We start from the raw sequence: 15,307 nt of genomic DNA on the forward strand, positions 1-15,307 counted from the left end.
ATAGCAGAATACATTTATCATTATTGATGGTATTTACCCAGCTCATCTTGACAGAAGCTTTCCGGAGGGTTGATATACTTCATGGTGCTCACATCTAATTTCCAGTTGTGCTTTGTGCATCTAACAGACCTGGATGAAAAATTGTACTTAAGTTTATGAAATGGTAAAAATAAAAATTAATCTTTATTAGGCTTAAATGTATTCTTTCATAATGATATTAAATTATAATGGAATTAGTTGGTTGAACACAAAATACATAAAACAAAAACTATCAATAGCTAATACTTAAATATTAAAAAAAAGCCTAATCATCAATAGGTAATTTTAGAAATAAAATTAATAAATTGAAGATAAAGCCTAATCATCAATAGGTAATTTTAGAAATAAAATTAATAAATTGAAGATAAACTCCATGTCACAAAATGACACATTTTAGAGAACAGAGACAGCAGAATAAAGAAGTCTTCAGAAACACCTCTTTTATAAAAGCCAAGCTGGATAAGATCCAACTGGGGCCAATACAAGGAAAAACTATAGTAGTAAATATATATCTATAATTTATATCACTCTAAAATCCTTGACCCCTAGAATAGTCAACCAAAGGTTACATATTTCAAAGAGAAAAGATCTTATAGTTTAAGATTTTAGAGCATATATGTGAGATAAAATACAAGATGCTCAGTTAGATATGGATTTCAGATAATGAATTTTTAAATATGCTTTCTGTAATATTTAAAACATATTTATTCAGAAAATTAGTTGATAAATCTGTAATTTAAATTTAACCAAGGGTCTTGTATTTTTATTTAACACTAGCAACCCTGTTTTAGCATGAGAACCAGACTGTAATAAAACAGGTTGCTCAGTATCTTTTCCCCATCTTACCACAACTTTGAGGGGGACGGAGTGGCTAGAGGTGGGATATAAATAGTTCCGTTTTTTCTATTTTGGTGGTGTTTCTGGTGATTTTTTGTTGGTTTTAAGAGTTAAAGAATTTTTTTAAATAAAGAAATCTGTCGCAAACCAGAAACACCAAATTTTTTAAAACTAAAAATATCTACTTTAACATAAGTGAATCATGCTGATATTTCTGAATTTCATTATATCCAGAATTATTTCATGTTCTCCAAGTTATGAGGCAAAAAGCATATTCCACGCTTCAATTTATGAAGGATTATTTTACGACTCCTTTCTCATTGATGAGTAGCCAACAACCTTTCAATTAATTCTGATGGAACATTCCAACTGCAGCTATTTGGCATGCCAGGCCATGAAAGGGAAAATTGGCAGAACCATGCGCTCATAGATGACAGGGAGACAACAGCTTTCCAGTTAGAGGAGGTTGTGAAAAATTGATAGGCTTTAAAGATGAGAATCATGGCTTATCGGATTTGTTGATCTTGGTTGTGTTGAGAAGAAAAATGGCTGAATAATGGTGGGTAGAACAGGTAGGTCTCTGTTCTTGGCTGGAAACTAGAAACTAGAAAAGACAGTTTCTTCAGATAAATAGCTACGAAGAGAATCCAACTATAATTTACTGAACTCAGAGAAGTGGATGGGAGAATACAGAGCATAAGTTAACACAGAAATGCAGTTTCAACATGCAAATGCTTGGTGAGCTGCATCTGGGAATAAAGCTGGCAGAACCTGCTTCCTCATGGGCAGGAGAGCTAAGAGGGGAGGACTAATGTGTCAAGAGAACAGGTCAATCACCTGCAAGGGTTTGAATGAAGAAGAGAAAGGCTAGTCTGTGGGAAAGCAATCACTATACTTAGATGAGCATATTAGATACAAAAACAATCTGAGTTCCTGTAAAAAAAAGTCCCTCTATATAAGCTACACAAGAAGCTCATTGCAGAGAAATAGTAACTATAATTCACTTTTTTGACGTGCTTGCCATATACCACCATATGGCATTCTTTTAAGTTTTATGTGTTTGGCATCACTTAATCCTCTCAGCAACCTGACAAAGTACGTAATATTTTCATCCTCATTTTAGAAATGAGAAGACCGAGGTCCAGAAAGGCTAAGAAACCTGTCGAGGGTTATGACCTAGCTAGTAAGTCGTGGAATCAGGTTTCTAAACCAGGTAGTCTATAAGGAGAGATGATGCTCTTAATCAGTAAACTTTAAGGCCTCCTTAAATGGCTGGCTAAGTGGCACTCTGTGAAATGGCCCGCTAAGTTAAAAAACTAGGAGAGGAAACCCAGAGTCCCAAAGCTGTAATAGTTGGAAGAGAAAACCCCAACACCTTGAAGTGCTGGCGGAAGTTTACCAGTGACAGAACTATGTCTGAGGCTTCACTGACTTGAATCCACCCAGAAGATGGAAGAACATCAAAATGGGCCATCAGGGAATTACTTAGAGGTTCTCCTAGAGCAGAGTTGCCAGCTAAAAGGGTGTCCCATTAACTACTTTGGACATATTTATACTAAAAACACATTAGTTTTTTAAATCTGAAATGCACATTTAACTGGGCATCCTGTATTTTTATTGGTCAAGCTGGCAGCCCTATCTGAGGAGCCAAGCAAGCTACAGGTGCAATACTGGTGTGAAAGGAAAATATCTTGGGCCCCCCAAATCGCTAAGCTAAAAGGGAAAGTCAAGCTGGGAACTGCTTAGGGTAAACCTGCCTCACATTCTATTCAAAGTCACCCCTCTGCTCACACTGAGATAAATGCATATCTGATTGCCTCCCTTGGAAAGGCTAATTAGAAACTCAAAAGAATGCAACCATTTATCTCTTATCTACCTATGACCTGGAAGCCCCCTCCCTGCTTCAAGTTGTCCTGCCTTTCCAAACCGAACCAATGTTCATCTTACATATGTTAATTGATGTCTCTTGTCTCCCTAAAATGTATAAAACCAAACTGTGCTCTCACCACCTTGGGCATATATCATCAGGGCCTCCTGAGGTTGTGTCATGGCCAAATGTCCTCAACCTTGGCAAAATAAACTCTCTAAATTAACTGAGACCTGTCTCAGATTTTCAGGGTTCACATTTTGGTAACCATGAAGGGATTCTGAGTGGAGATGCCCCTGACCTTTGACAAATCTATGCTTGGTACCAGCATGAGCTAACTTTATGGCTCAAACCAACAGGACAATTTGCTGAGGCCTGAGAGCACCCCCTCCAGAGAATCCCTGATGCCCCAAATGTGGTAGAGATCTAAAGTTTATTTTGCTGGAAAAAAAAAAAAAAAAAGCAAGTAAAACTCCAAAAAAACTTTTACTTGCTTCCAAAAAGGAAGGGAAGATTTCCTGTTTCCATGGCTATGGAAGACAGGTAACTCCTTTATGGAGTTTGAGCTCACTTCCAACAGGGAAGATGAGTTTTTTTTCTCTCTGCTTCTAGTATGGTAGAGAGCAGTCTACACCCTGAGACCCATCCCTAGGTAAGTAACTGAATTGGGGTTTGTCTTGGCTAAAGTTAAGATTAACAACCAGCTGGTCTTAATTTCTCCTTACTATTAGAGTACTCAGTAATGATATAAGTTGTGTGATTGTTTTGCTTAACTGTTTTTTTTGTTGTTGTTGTTCATTCCTGTTTTCATTGTTGTTTTGGACTTTTTCCCATTGGGTTTGATCAACTCTATCCAACTTGATCAAATCCAAAGGAAATTCCAAATTATGGGGAACAAGGCCTCTGAAGTGGCTAAATTCTCACACACACACACACACACACACACATACACACACACACACTCACACACACATGTGGTATGGGGTGGAGGGGAAAAAATGGCCAGAAAAAGGAAAAAAAAAAAACAAAAAGAAAAATTTTTTATTCTAAGGGGCTTCATTTACATAACAAGGCCACCTTTTTGTAAGCCAGGCCAAACTGAAAGAGCAATGGCTATACTTCTGAAATAGCAGCAATTTGTCCTAGCTGAAATATGGTAATGAGATTTTAAAAGTTTTTTTTTAAGGAGCTCAATGGTTAAAAGTCAGCTTAATTAAAACCTAACATCCAAGATGCGTGTGTGTGTGTGTGCGCGCGCACGCATATGTGTGTGTTTGTATTTAAAAGGCCTTCATGTTTTTGTTTTTCTCCTGGGACCTTGTCTTTTTTTTTTTTTTTTTTTTTTGAGCAAAAGTTTTTTTCTTTTCAGTTGACAGAATTCTGTTTTCTTCATTTACTTCTACTATCTCTCCTTTCTCTTGCACCCTCTGCTGCATGGAGGACCTAAAATAGTTTATAATAGCCTGGGGTTCCTTAAAGAAAATGGAGAAGGCACCAGACTCCCTTTCCAGGGAAAACAAATTTTTTCAAGAATGTAAACAGACAAGTTTGTCTCAGCTCTTGAACAGCTTACTTTTGTATTGTGTTACTTTTTTTTTTTTTTGACTAAAATAGTTATTGCAACAGAGGTTACTCTTGGGTTTTTAAGGAAGAATGTGGTTTAGACACTTAGAAATGTCTTTAATTTTTTTTTTTTCTGAGTGCACTGTAAAAGCACCACGTAGCCTAATCTCATATTAATTCTCCCTTTTTGGAGACCCAGGATTCAGTATGGGCTCTGCCTAGAGCTCAGAGATCCAGTTAAAAGATAGGTAGTCATTCCCTACCTAAATAAAATTAGTCTCCTTATAGAATCCTATGCTAGACTTCTATAATTTTATGTTTAATTTGGCATCCATTTTTAATCTCCCTCTAACACCACCAGACTTTTTCCTCTCTGTACCTTATGACATAAATTTTGCTATATGATTTTCACCCGAGTTGTTTCCTTTAGTATGCAAATTTAAGGCTATTTAGCTGACAACTGCCTAGGGTTGTGAAACAGTTTATCAGGAATCTGAAAGTCTAAGGGGAAAAAAAGGTTTCTATAAATCTATAAGATGTACTTTTCTATCAGCATGCCCAATATATCTATGTATTTACGTGTTGTGTACACAGTGTTTCACTACTGAAAATGTACAAAAGAGCTCTAATTAATTGGCTTAAGAAACTAAAAGTGTTGGCTGGGTGCAGTGGCTCACACCTGTAATCCCAGCACTTTGGGAAGCCCAAGTGGGTAGATGACCTGAGGTCAGGAGCTTGAGACCTGCCTGGCCAACATGGTGAAACCCCGTCTCTACTAAAAATACAAAAAAATTAGCCAGGCATGGTGACAAGCACCTCTAATCCCAGCTATTTGGGAGGCTGAGACAGGACAATTGCTTGAACCCAGGAGGCAGAGGTTGCAGTGAGCTGAGATCACACCATTGCACTCCAGCCTGGGCAACAAGAGCGAAACTCTAACTAAAAAATAAATAAATAAATAAATAAATACATAAATACATAAATAAATACATTATCAGGAGAGAAGAAAAGACTAGTAAAATGCTTTTTCAACTTTACATAACTTAAGTAAAATTTTTAATAAATAAGCTAGCTTTAAAAATTATTGGTAAAGTAATATTAGAAATGTCTTAAGAATTGCCAGCATACATTTTTTGTTTACATTTATTAATCAAGCAGTTTCATAGTTATCCCTGCCAAATACTATAAGGTGTCAAACTTTGGCATAGGGGTTATAAAACTATAAATTCAGCCCAAGACAGAATGATCTTTACTTGTGTAATCTTTCATAAATAAGACACTGATATTAGTTTAATTAAAATAGCAACATCTTGAATTTAGTAAGATTACCATAACTTCTAATCTTTTGGCTTTAGGCAGTCTAGTTCATGAGCAGTAAAGTTTGTTTTGGGAAAGGACTGTTACTATCTTTGTTTCAAAGCTAAACTATAAACTAAGTTCCTCCCAAAATTAGTTTGGCCTACCTACAACCAGAAATGAACAAGAACAGCTTGGAGGTTAGAAGCAAGAGCAGGATGGAGTCAGTTAGGTCAAATCTTTTTCACTGTCTCAGTTATAATTTTGCAATGGCAATTCCATAACTTCAAATAATGACAATCGCAGTTTTTACAAGTGATCTAGGTAAATGATTAAAATAATTAGGTAAATGTAATAGGATAAATACTTGTAGACAAACTCATTATAATTTAGAATCTAAAGTTATATTAAATAATAGATATTTCATTATTTGGGCATTTTCCAATAAAAATATATTTGTAGGAAAACATTCTTTCTAAAAAAAAAAAGCAGTATGTCCTTTTAAAAAAGGTGAACAATTTTTGTCTAATTCAAAGCTTATTTAAAGGGCATGTATAAAACAAGGTAAAAGGAACCAAGAAATAAAAGACATGTAAAGAAAGTTATAAAAATAAAGAGCTTTTTTCAGTAAGAAAGCTTAAAGAGAAATAATTCCATATGAGAAAGAATATTGTATGGTAAATTTAGTCCTAGAGTAAAATGACTGTTTAAGAAAGAAGGATGTTCAGCCAGGTGCAGTGGCTCAAGCCTGTAATCCCAGCACTTTGAGAGGCCAAGGCAGGTGGATCACCTGAGGTCAGGAGTTTGAGACTAGTTTGGCCAACATGGCGAAACCCTGCTTCTACTAAAAGTGCAAAAATTAGCCAGGCATGGTGGTGTGCACCTGTAATCCCAGCTACTCAGGAGGCTGAGGTAGGAGAATCACTTGAACCCAGGAGGCGGAGGTTGCAGTGAGCTGAGATCTTGCCATTGCACTCCAGCCTGGGCAACAAAGTGAGACTCCATCTCAAAAAAAACAAAGGAAAGAAAGAAAAAGAAAGAGAGAGAGAGAAAGGAAGGAAGGAAGTTAGTTCAAGACAAACCAGAAAGCCCAAGCATGTCATGAACAATCTGTATAAGTCACAATAAGATGATTTATAAAAAACAAAACAAAACAAAAACTTTTATATGATCAAGTTGCCTATGATTAAAGGGAAATAATAATGGTCTTTCTAGAGGCTGGGTTTGATGTTAAAAAAAATGCCACTTATACACTTATATTACATCTCGCTGGTTTTGGTTTTCTCTCCTCTTTTAAAAAGTGTGAAATAGTAACACTCCCCTTCAACTCATTTTCAGCTCATATAAGTTTTTTTCCCTGCTCAGTTTCTGTTTTTGGTGGCCTGATGCTAACAACATTTCCTTAAAGGTCTAAAGGAATTGTTTTCTTCCAACATAATATTCTGTGCACTGCAGAAGGTATTTTCTTTTGCCTTTTGGTAACTGGCCTAACAGATTTTACATTTATCAAAATAACTCCCATGCCATTATTATTAAATTTGGTTTCCTTAGGAAAAACTGAGATGTAAAATTTTTTTTAATTAAGGTTATTACATTCTTGTATCTTCCTGTATGTGCTTTTAAAGTCCTTGTGACATTGAGTTACAGGGCTTTGACTCTTGGGTCTAAAAAGAACACCAAGTCCTGCTAAATCTTAAACACTGACAGCAATTAAAACCTCATCTCCAGGCCCCCTAGAAGATGCCAATCAAAATAAACTGCATTCCTGAGATGCAGGGCCAGAAATTAAAGGCATTCAACTCCTCAAGGCCCAGGGGCTATTGCAGAAGAGGTGGGCTTGTGAGATCACAAAGTTAATTTTTAGAGATAAAATGAGCTCAGTTTCTCTATAAATTAACCATTAATGTCAAAGGCACACTGATGCAAGACCAGCATATCAACCCATGTCAAATTAACAAGGTTTTCTTAAAACATTAACCAACTCCTTAATAAAGGTTACAAAGATATAAAAGGCTCATGGAAGGTATATCTTATGATCAAGATTAAACCTTTATGGATTGTTTATAAAATTTTGGAAAACAAATTTAATTGGCTTCATGCTGTTTTTTTATTAGGGCTTAATGTTTAGAAAATTAAGTCTTCTCTCTCAAAGAATGAAGGTTTTTGCCCTTTTGTTTTGAAATCCTTATCACTTTGGCTAAATGAATGACTTATTTTACAATGACCTGTAATCCTATTTTGTGATATTAAGTGTTTAAAACCTTTGATATTTGACAAACTTTCTGAAATCAAATTATACATTATGTCTTTTTCTGAACTAATTAGTCCTTTAAGATGGTATTAATGGGTTCCCTAAAGTCCAAAAATGACATACTTGGCTTTTTTGGTATGAAAATTATACAGGAAGCATTGTCCAATATGAAATGGTGTTTGATTTTCTTTGGGCTGTATTTGTATAAATATGTTATTGGTATGTATTCCAAAATTATGGGAAACTCCTATTATTCTGATATGACACACTGTATGTTATCAGTAATAATTATAATTTTTATGTTAAATTATTGTGTGCTACAGAGGTAACAGAATGTCTGACTATGGCTGCTGTAAAACTTTTCATTATTCACAGATAATTGTCATCTTTTTTTGGTCCTTTTCAGAGGTAGTTTTATAATCAGCTATAAAACTCTTAACAGGTGTTCTTGAATGCATGTTTCTGATAGCTCTGGAGACTGTGACATCAAAATAGAGAAAAAACTTCGAGGACTCATGGAGAGCTGAAATGTTGATGAATATCAAGCAGAACAAGAATTAACTGCATGGACTAAACTAATAAAAGTTTGAAGTAATCTTTTTTAGCTTTTTGCTTAAAATGTTGCTGATAATTTGTTTTTCAAAATCAAGAAACTTTTAAGCTATTTACAGCTTTTTAACAATGGAGTATACTCCTTTGAACAAAATTTGGAGCATATTTGTTTTTAAAACTACCTGATTTCTACAGAATTTGGAATCTATTTGTGAGTATTCTTTACTTATGACAATACAGTTATTTGCATAAGTGCAATAAGAATCTGTTTTCATTTGTAACAGCACACATTTGAAGAAACTGGTTATTTTACCAAGGCTTTGACTGGAATAGTGTGCTTTCCTTTAAAGAATTAAACTTGACTTATGGAGCCAATAAAAAGTCCCTTGGAAAAACTAGCCTCATACCTTTGTCTCCACAGTCCCTGTACAGGGTTCCTGACCTGTGGTAAGTAAAAAAGGTCACTTACTGACAGGCCCAGGAGCCCCAGGTTTTTCTTAGGAGCTCAAAAGGAGAGGAATTCACCCAACTCATAGGTATTTCATGGTACAAATCCATGGCTGGGCTGTGCTTTAAAAAAGTCTTCTCTGAGATTCCTTCTGTGGAAAAAGTTCCATCAAAGCCAATTTAAAAGCTTATATAAAAAATAATTATTCTTGCTGCACTGTATACAAAGAATTAGGCCAAGTATAATAAAGAAAACCAGTCCTGCCATGATTTGTCTTTCATAAAAATGGGAAAGGGGAGAGAGAAAAATTATGTTTCGAAAACTATAGTACATCTATTGTTAGATTCTAGTCTTGTGTAATGTTTTTCAATTTTTATTATTTTCTACAGTTTTGACTGAATTCTAATTTTTCTTAGCTACATGTCTTCAAAATAATGTTTTCAATTTTTTTCCTTCTTTTTTTCCTCCATTTTTCCAAATTTGGAGTCACTGGAAACTAAGATGTGCTTTCATAAAGCCCTGTGAAATGAAGCTAAACAACTTGAGCTTCAGAAGAAAATAACAGTGACCTATTTACATACATAAGCCACTTTCATACCTGCCTACTGATGTATGGACTTCAGAGTAATGTGGCATATATCTATTTTCCAGAATTGTTCTTTTGTTTGTTGTTGTCCTCCCCCTATTTTCTCTTCACAGGACATGAGACTTCACAACCTTCTAAAAAGGAGCTTTCCTAATAACTCAGGACCTACCTATCTAGGAATAAACCATCCTAGCCATGAGAGATCAGACGCAACCTGAGGCCAGAGACTCATTTTCTTCTAAAATGCTTTCTCCAACAGATTTTTAAAAAGAAAAGGGGGGAAATGTGAAAGTATTTTGGGCCCCTCAAATCACTAAACTAAAGGAAAACTTCAAGTGGGGAACTGCTTAGGGTAAACCTGCCTCCCATTCTGTTCAAAGTTATCCCTCTGCTCACCAAGATAAATGCATATATCATTGCCTTCTGTGGAGAGGCTAATTAGAAACAAAAAAAATGCAACCATTTGTCTCTTATCTACCTATGACCTGGAAGCCCCCTCCCTGCACCTTTCCAGACCGAACTAATGTTCATCTTACATGTGTTGATTGATGTCTTATATCTCCCTTAAATGTATAAAACCAAACTGTGCTCTGACCACCTTGGGCACATGTTGTCAGGACCTCCTGAGGCTGTGTCCTGGGTGCACGTCTTCAACCCTGGCAAAATAAACTTTCTAAATTAACTGAGACCTGTGTCAGGTCTTCAGGATTCATAGTGGTTAGTTAGCATTTAAAAATCAAATAACATGAGGGGCTGGGCCTTGATACTAGGTACAGAGCAAAGTAAATCTGTGTGAACGTTAGACAGCATTCTAGATTTGGGTAACAGGTAACTCGTGGACAACTACTCAGCTCTTATTCTGAATGCACCAGCACTAAACTACCCCTAAATGACCTGAGAAATAAGATTGACAACACAGTGGAAGAAAAAAGCCTAATACCAAGTGACTAAAGCCACATAGGGCAAATTAGGCTAAAGCAAAGCTTGAAAGGTGGGGTAAACACTCACAGAGTTACTGGTGTTGAGAATTAGACTGACAAAACACATGCCCAAGAGTGCTATCTGGCTCTGCCAGGCCATGCTGCTATTTCTTTGGCAGTCATTGAGAAAAAAAACTAACAAAACAATCCTGTCCTGGTATTGCTGCTGCACTGGGGAGAGGTGATCTATACAGAAGGGAGAGAAGGGGAAGGGACAGTAGAGGAGGGGAGGGGATGGGAGGGAAGTTGGCAACAATATCAGTTCTAGGAAATGATCAGAAGAGTCACTGTTCAGGGCAGGAACAGTCGGGGCCCTGCTATTTTTGTTTAGTAATCACAACTAGCCTCCCGGGAAAATTCTATCTGCTGTCCAGCAGGCTTTGGAAAAGAGCCCCCCTATACACACATGCACACACACAGGAGCATGCACACACACACACACACACACTTATGGGAGAGAGAGGAAGGAGACCCATAGGAGGCTTGGGTCTTTGAATACCAAACCAGGTAAATGTGTGCTTTACCTATGCACACCAAACACACACACACACACACATACCCCAGAGAGGTTTTACTATTTATCAAGTCAGGAATAAATTTTAAATTAGAGTTCTTATAAGAGAGAGGAAAATTAAATAGAACATACAACTTTTAGATCAGAGAAATGGCCTAAACACGCAAGAGTAAAATTTTCTAGGGGAAGTAATTTGCTTATTGGTTCATTTAAAATTTCTAGATGAACACATTTCCTGCCAAATCTAATTGCAAGAAAGGTCACCAGTGAGAAAGCAAAGGACTCTTGGTACCTTCCGGCTAAATCCTCGATATCTTTTATGAACAGGCCTCCTTGGTGCTTGCACATATTCTTGCATGCCCTCAGTCGGCTCTTATTCTTGTACAAGATGTAGTCTTTGCCAGTGCTCTTATTGCGAAAGAAATTGATTCCTTCCTTAAGACTGGCAACTTCAACAGGTGACAGGCACAACAGGATCTCAGTTGTTTGTTCGATGCTATGAAAAGGCAAACATTTTGAGGGGGAAGGTTAATAATGTTAGGTTTTAAGAGACAATCATTTCAAACTGACAGCTCAAAACCCCTTTTCCCTAAAATACTTTGTAAGCCCCTTGCGTTCCAAGTACCCAGGTTTAGTGGCTACCTGAGGATGCATTTCTCCCCACCTTGATATGAATGTAAATATACATCTTACTTGTTAAATATGCCTCTCCACTTTTCTAGGGAACTAATAGCCCTCTTACTTGCCTGCCCATCGTCTGCCGGTTCCTCTGCCTGGGTATTTTGAAAGAACAGCAGTTGCTCGTATCGTTTCTGTTGCTCATTTGCTCCCCTAAGGCATTAGTCAGCCTGAAAACAGGACGTTTAAGGTATTTTCCTTTAACAGTTACTGATTTCCTTTGACAGTTTTCTCCCTCTACCACAGCTCTTTTAGAAGTCTAACACCATATTCAATTCTGAGAAGCCACTGTGCTGTCCCTCCCATCTCTGCTCTTGCGCATCTGGACTTCCTCTGCCTGGAACGCAGTTCCTCTCCTTCACCATGCAGCATCAGTCTTGGGTCAAATAGAAACGAATCGTCCCCTTCCTGGTTAAGTCTTCCAAGACACACCAGAGGTCCAGGCTGGCATTCTTGGTGTACATCCCTCTTCTGTAGAACATTATAACATTGTAATTGGCACACTGCCCTGTTGACTTACATTTAGGCACTTTTGAAAGCACTCTGTATCTTCCTTCTCCCCCTACCACTTAGCCCACTGCCTTTCACAGGATATGTCTTCACTAGCTCTCTACTTAATGAATCACCCCTCCCACTGCACTCAATTTGATTAATTTACAAAAAGCTCCAGCTGCAAACCAAGCATTTGAATCTTTTTTTTTTTTTAAGGAAACTAGCCGTTACACTTCTCAAACCCAAATTTCTAAACACTCTGTTTACAGTGCAACACTGATTCATAACGGAATATGATTTTTGCCAAAAAAGGTTTCAAAATATCTTTTGCAAATCCATGGTAGGAAATCTGGGCACATGTTGTTTAGTTTTATATTTGACTCCAAACAAAAAGTAGCCAAAATTCTCTTTGCATGTTAACTTAAAACTGATTTGGAGCGCAAGCATATTTGTGGCACTTTCAGTTTCATTTTTAGAAGCGCTGCAAATTTCTTAAAGGAGATAAAAATAATTTTAAGAACACTCCAGGGTAGAAAATAACAGAGAAACCACTTCCAATTTTAAACTGATGAAGGCATAGCTCTGTAATATTATGATCTACTTTCTCAAAGCAGATTCTCATTGTCACCTCTGTCCCAAATTCCTAGTAATTGTGTTCCCAATGGACTGGAAATTATTCCAAAAATATGTTCTAAATGTATTTGATAGGAAGAATCCATTCTAAATTTCATGACTTCTTTTTTGACTTTGTTCTTACGAGTACAGATATCTGACACCAAGCTAACAGAAGCACTGAGGCAATTCCTGGAATAATTAGTCTAAGAGTATAAAAGGCAAACCTCTCTAGATTTTTGTTGTTCCATTGAATGAATTCATATAGCCAAAGTTCTGTGTTAGATTTCAACTTATATCACAACCATGTAGAACAGGTTCACTCAACCACACTTTTGTTCTCAGTTCCACATGAAAGTCACATTGGAGCAGAAGGCAAAAGAAAAAAATATGTGCACCTATATACATGCTTTTCTGTGTATTGTTTAAATGATTAGTTTTTCCCCAAAGTATTTTTAAAGATATCAATGAATTTGCTTCTATCAAAATCAGAAAAATAAAACTGTAGCAAATTCTTGTTTTGCTATAAAACATTAAAACTAAAATGAATTGCCTTTTTTCGAATTGGTTTTGGGGGTAGATTCGAGTTACAAAATGGCCGCCCGGAGCGTGTTCGGCGCGGTTCCCCAGCGGTCTCTGGCTGAACTGGCGCTCTCGCCTCCCTGCTGAACACAGCGTGAGGAGCCCCCCCCCCCCCCCCCCCATGGACATGGTGTTTGAGTCTCTGGGCTTGCCGAACACCAAGTCCTCTGAGTCCCGCAGCGCAGCACCGGAAGCGGCCGAGCGCGCTCAGCCCGGCGACCCCTGCGGGCTCCAGACCCCTGCGCCGCTGCGCCCCGGGTTTCGCCGCACCCAAGACCCAGCGAGTACAGCGGCAGCCGCCGAGGAGGTTCGAAAACACGGCCAAAAGAAATGCCGAGAAGGAACTGACAGATAGGAATTGGGATCAAGAAGATGAAGCTGAAGAGGTGGGAACATTCTCCATGGCCAGTGAGGAAGTCTTGAAGAATAGAGCCATAAAGAAAGCAAAGCGCAGAAATGTTGGATTCGAATCTGACACTGGAGGAGCCCTTAAAGGTTTAAAAGTTTGGTGGTACCTTCTGGAGGAGGACGCTTTCCTGGATTTGGTAGTGGCGCTGGAGGGAAGCCTTTGGAAGGACTGTCGAATGGAAACAACATAACCAGTGCCCCTCCCTTCACCAGTGCAAAGGCAGCGGCAGAGCCCAAGGTAGCCTTTGGTTCTCTTGCTGCAAATGGCCCTACCGCCTTGGTTGATAAAGTTTCAAATCCCAAAACTAATGGGGACAGTCAGCAGCCCTCCTCCTCTGGCCTTGCTTCCAGTAAAGCTTGTGTCGGAAATGCCTATCACAAGCAGTTGGCCGCCTTGAACTGCTCCGTGTGGGATTGGATAGTGAAGCACGTGAATACAAACCCCCTCTGTGATCTGACACCTATCTTTAAAGACTATGAGAAATATTTAGCAAACATTGAACAGCAACACGGGAACAGTGGCAGGAATTCTGAAAGTGAATCTAACAAAGTGGCGGCTGAAACACAGTTTCCTTCCCTTTTTGGCTCAACAAAATTACAGCAAGAGTCAACGTTTTTGTTTCATGGCAACAAAACTGAAGATACACCTGACAAGAAGGTGGAGGTGGCATCTGAAAAGAAAACGGACCCATCATCACTAGGAGCGACAAGTGCCTCATTTAATTTCGGCAAGAAAGTTGATAGCTCTGTTTTGGGCTCATTGAGCTCTGTCCCCCTGACTGGATTTTCTTTCTCCCCTGGAAACTCCAGTTTATTTGGCAAAGATACTACCCAGAGTAAACCAGTCTCTTCACCATTTCCCACTAAACCATTGGAGGGCCAAGCGGAAGGTGACAGTGGTGAATGCAAAGGTGGAGATGAAGAAGAGAATGATGAGCCGCCCAAAGTAGTAGTTACCGAAGTAAAAGAAGATGCTTTTTACTCCAAAAAGTGTAAACTGTTTTACAAGAAAGACAATGAGTTTAAAGAGAAAGGCATAGGTACTCTGCATTTAAAACCTACAGCAAATCAGAAGACACAGCTTTTGGTGCGGGCAGACACCAATTTAGGCAACATATTGCTGAATGTTCTGATTCCACCCAATATGCCATGTACGCGAACAGGGAAGAATAACGTTCTTATCGTCTGTGTTCCAAATCCACCAATTGACGAGAAGAATGCCACCATGCCAGTCACCATGTTGATTCGGGTAAAAACCAGCGAGGATGCAGACGAGTTGCACAAAATTTTACTGGAGAAAAAGGATGCCTGAACACGCGAAGTCGGCTGCGGAATTATTGCCAAGTTGCTGCTTCTTCCACTGCCCCTTAGTCAGTTTTTCTTCTCTTCTTTGACATTCTAAGAACTTATAGATAACTTAAAACTTTTGTGAGGAAGATTAACGTGGCCAATAAAACCTTTAAATGTTAAGTGTCAAGAAACTGCACTCTCCCTTCTTAAGAACTGCCTAAAGTGTAAAATACATTTGAATGCAATTTTTGGAAAAAAAAAAAACTAAAATGAATTTTAATACACCTACTTTTTAACATTTCAATATTTTTT

The 15,307-nt window shown here is 38.0% G+C and overlaps 2 protein-coding genes across 17 annotated transcripts in view; one reads left to right on the forward strand and one right to left on the reverse strand.

The window, feature by feature from the left end:
- Window positions 1-15,307, reverse strand: part of CMAH (cytidine monophospho-N-acetylneuraminic acid hydroxylase) — a 135,984-nt gene that overhangs the window by 45,790 nt on the left and 74,887 nt on the right. For 6 of the 16 annotated variants that reach the window (XR_010157460.1, XR_010157459.1, XR_010157458.1 and 3 more), the window contains exons 1-3: window positions 11,680-12,542; window positions 11,226-11,429; window positions 38-129 (exon numbers count right to left, since the gene is read on the reverse strand). Coding sequence is in view for 13 of the 16 variants with exons in the window: in XM_063811860.1 (XP_063667930.1) it covers window positions 38-129; window positions 11,226-11,429; window positions 11,680-11,756 (373 nt within the window). In the remaining 3 variants the exon portion in view is untranslated. 16 annotated transcript variants of the gene reach the window in all.
- On the forward strand, window positions 13,418-15,082 carry LOC100610307 (nuclear pore complex protein Nup50-like). Its single transcript, XM_054686643.2, is given in 2 exon segments — window positions 13,418-13,789; window positions 13,792-15,082. Coding segments are annotated over 2 exon segments (1,317 nt in total). The 5' UTR covers window positions 13,418-13,698; the 3' UTR covers window positions 15,018-15,082.

This window comes from Pan troglodytes, chromosome 5, assembly GCF_028858775.2.
Source record: "Pan troglodytes isolate AG18354 chromosome 5, NHGRI_mPanTro3-v2.0_pri, whole genome shotgun sequence".
NCBI classification, from domain to species: Eukaryota; Metazoa; Chordata; class Mammalia; order Primates; family Hominidae; genus Pan; species Pan troglodytes.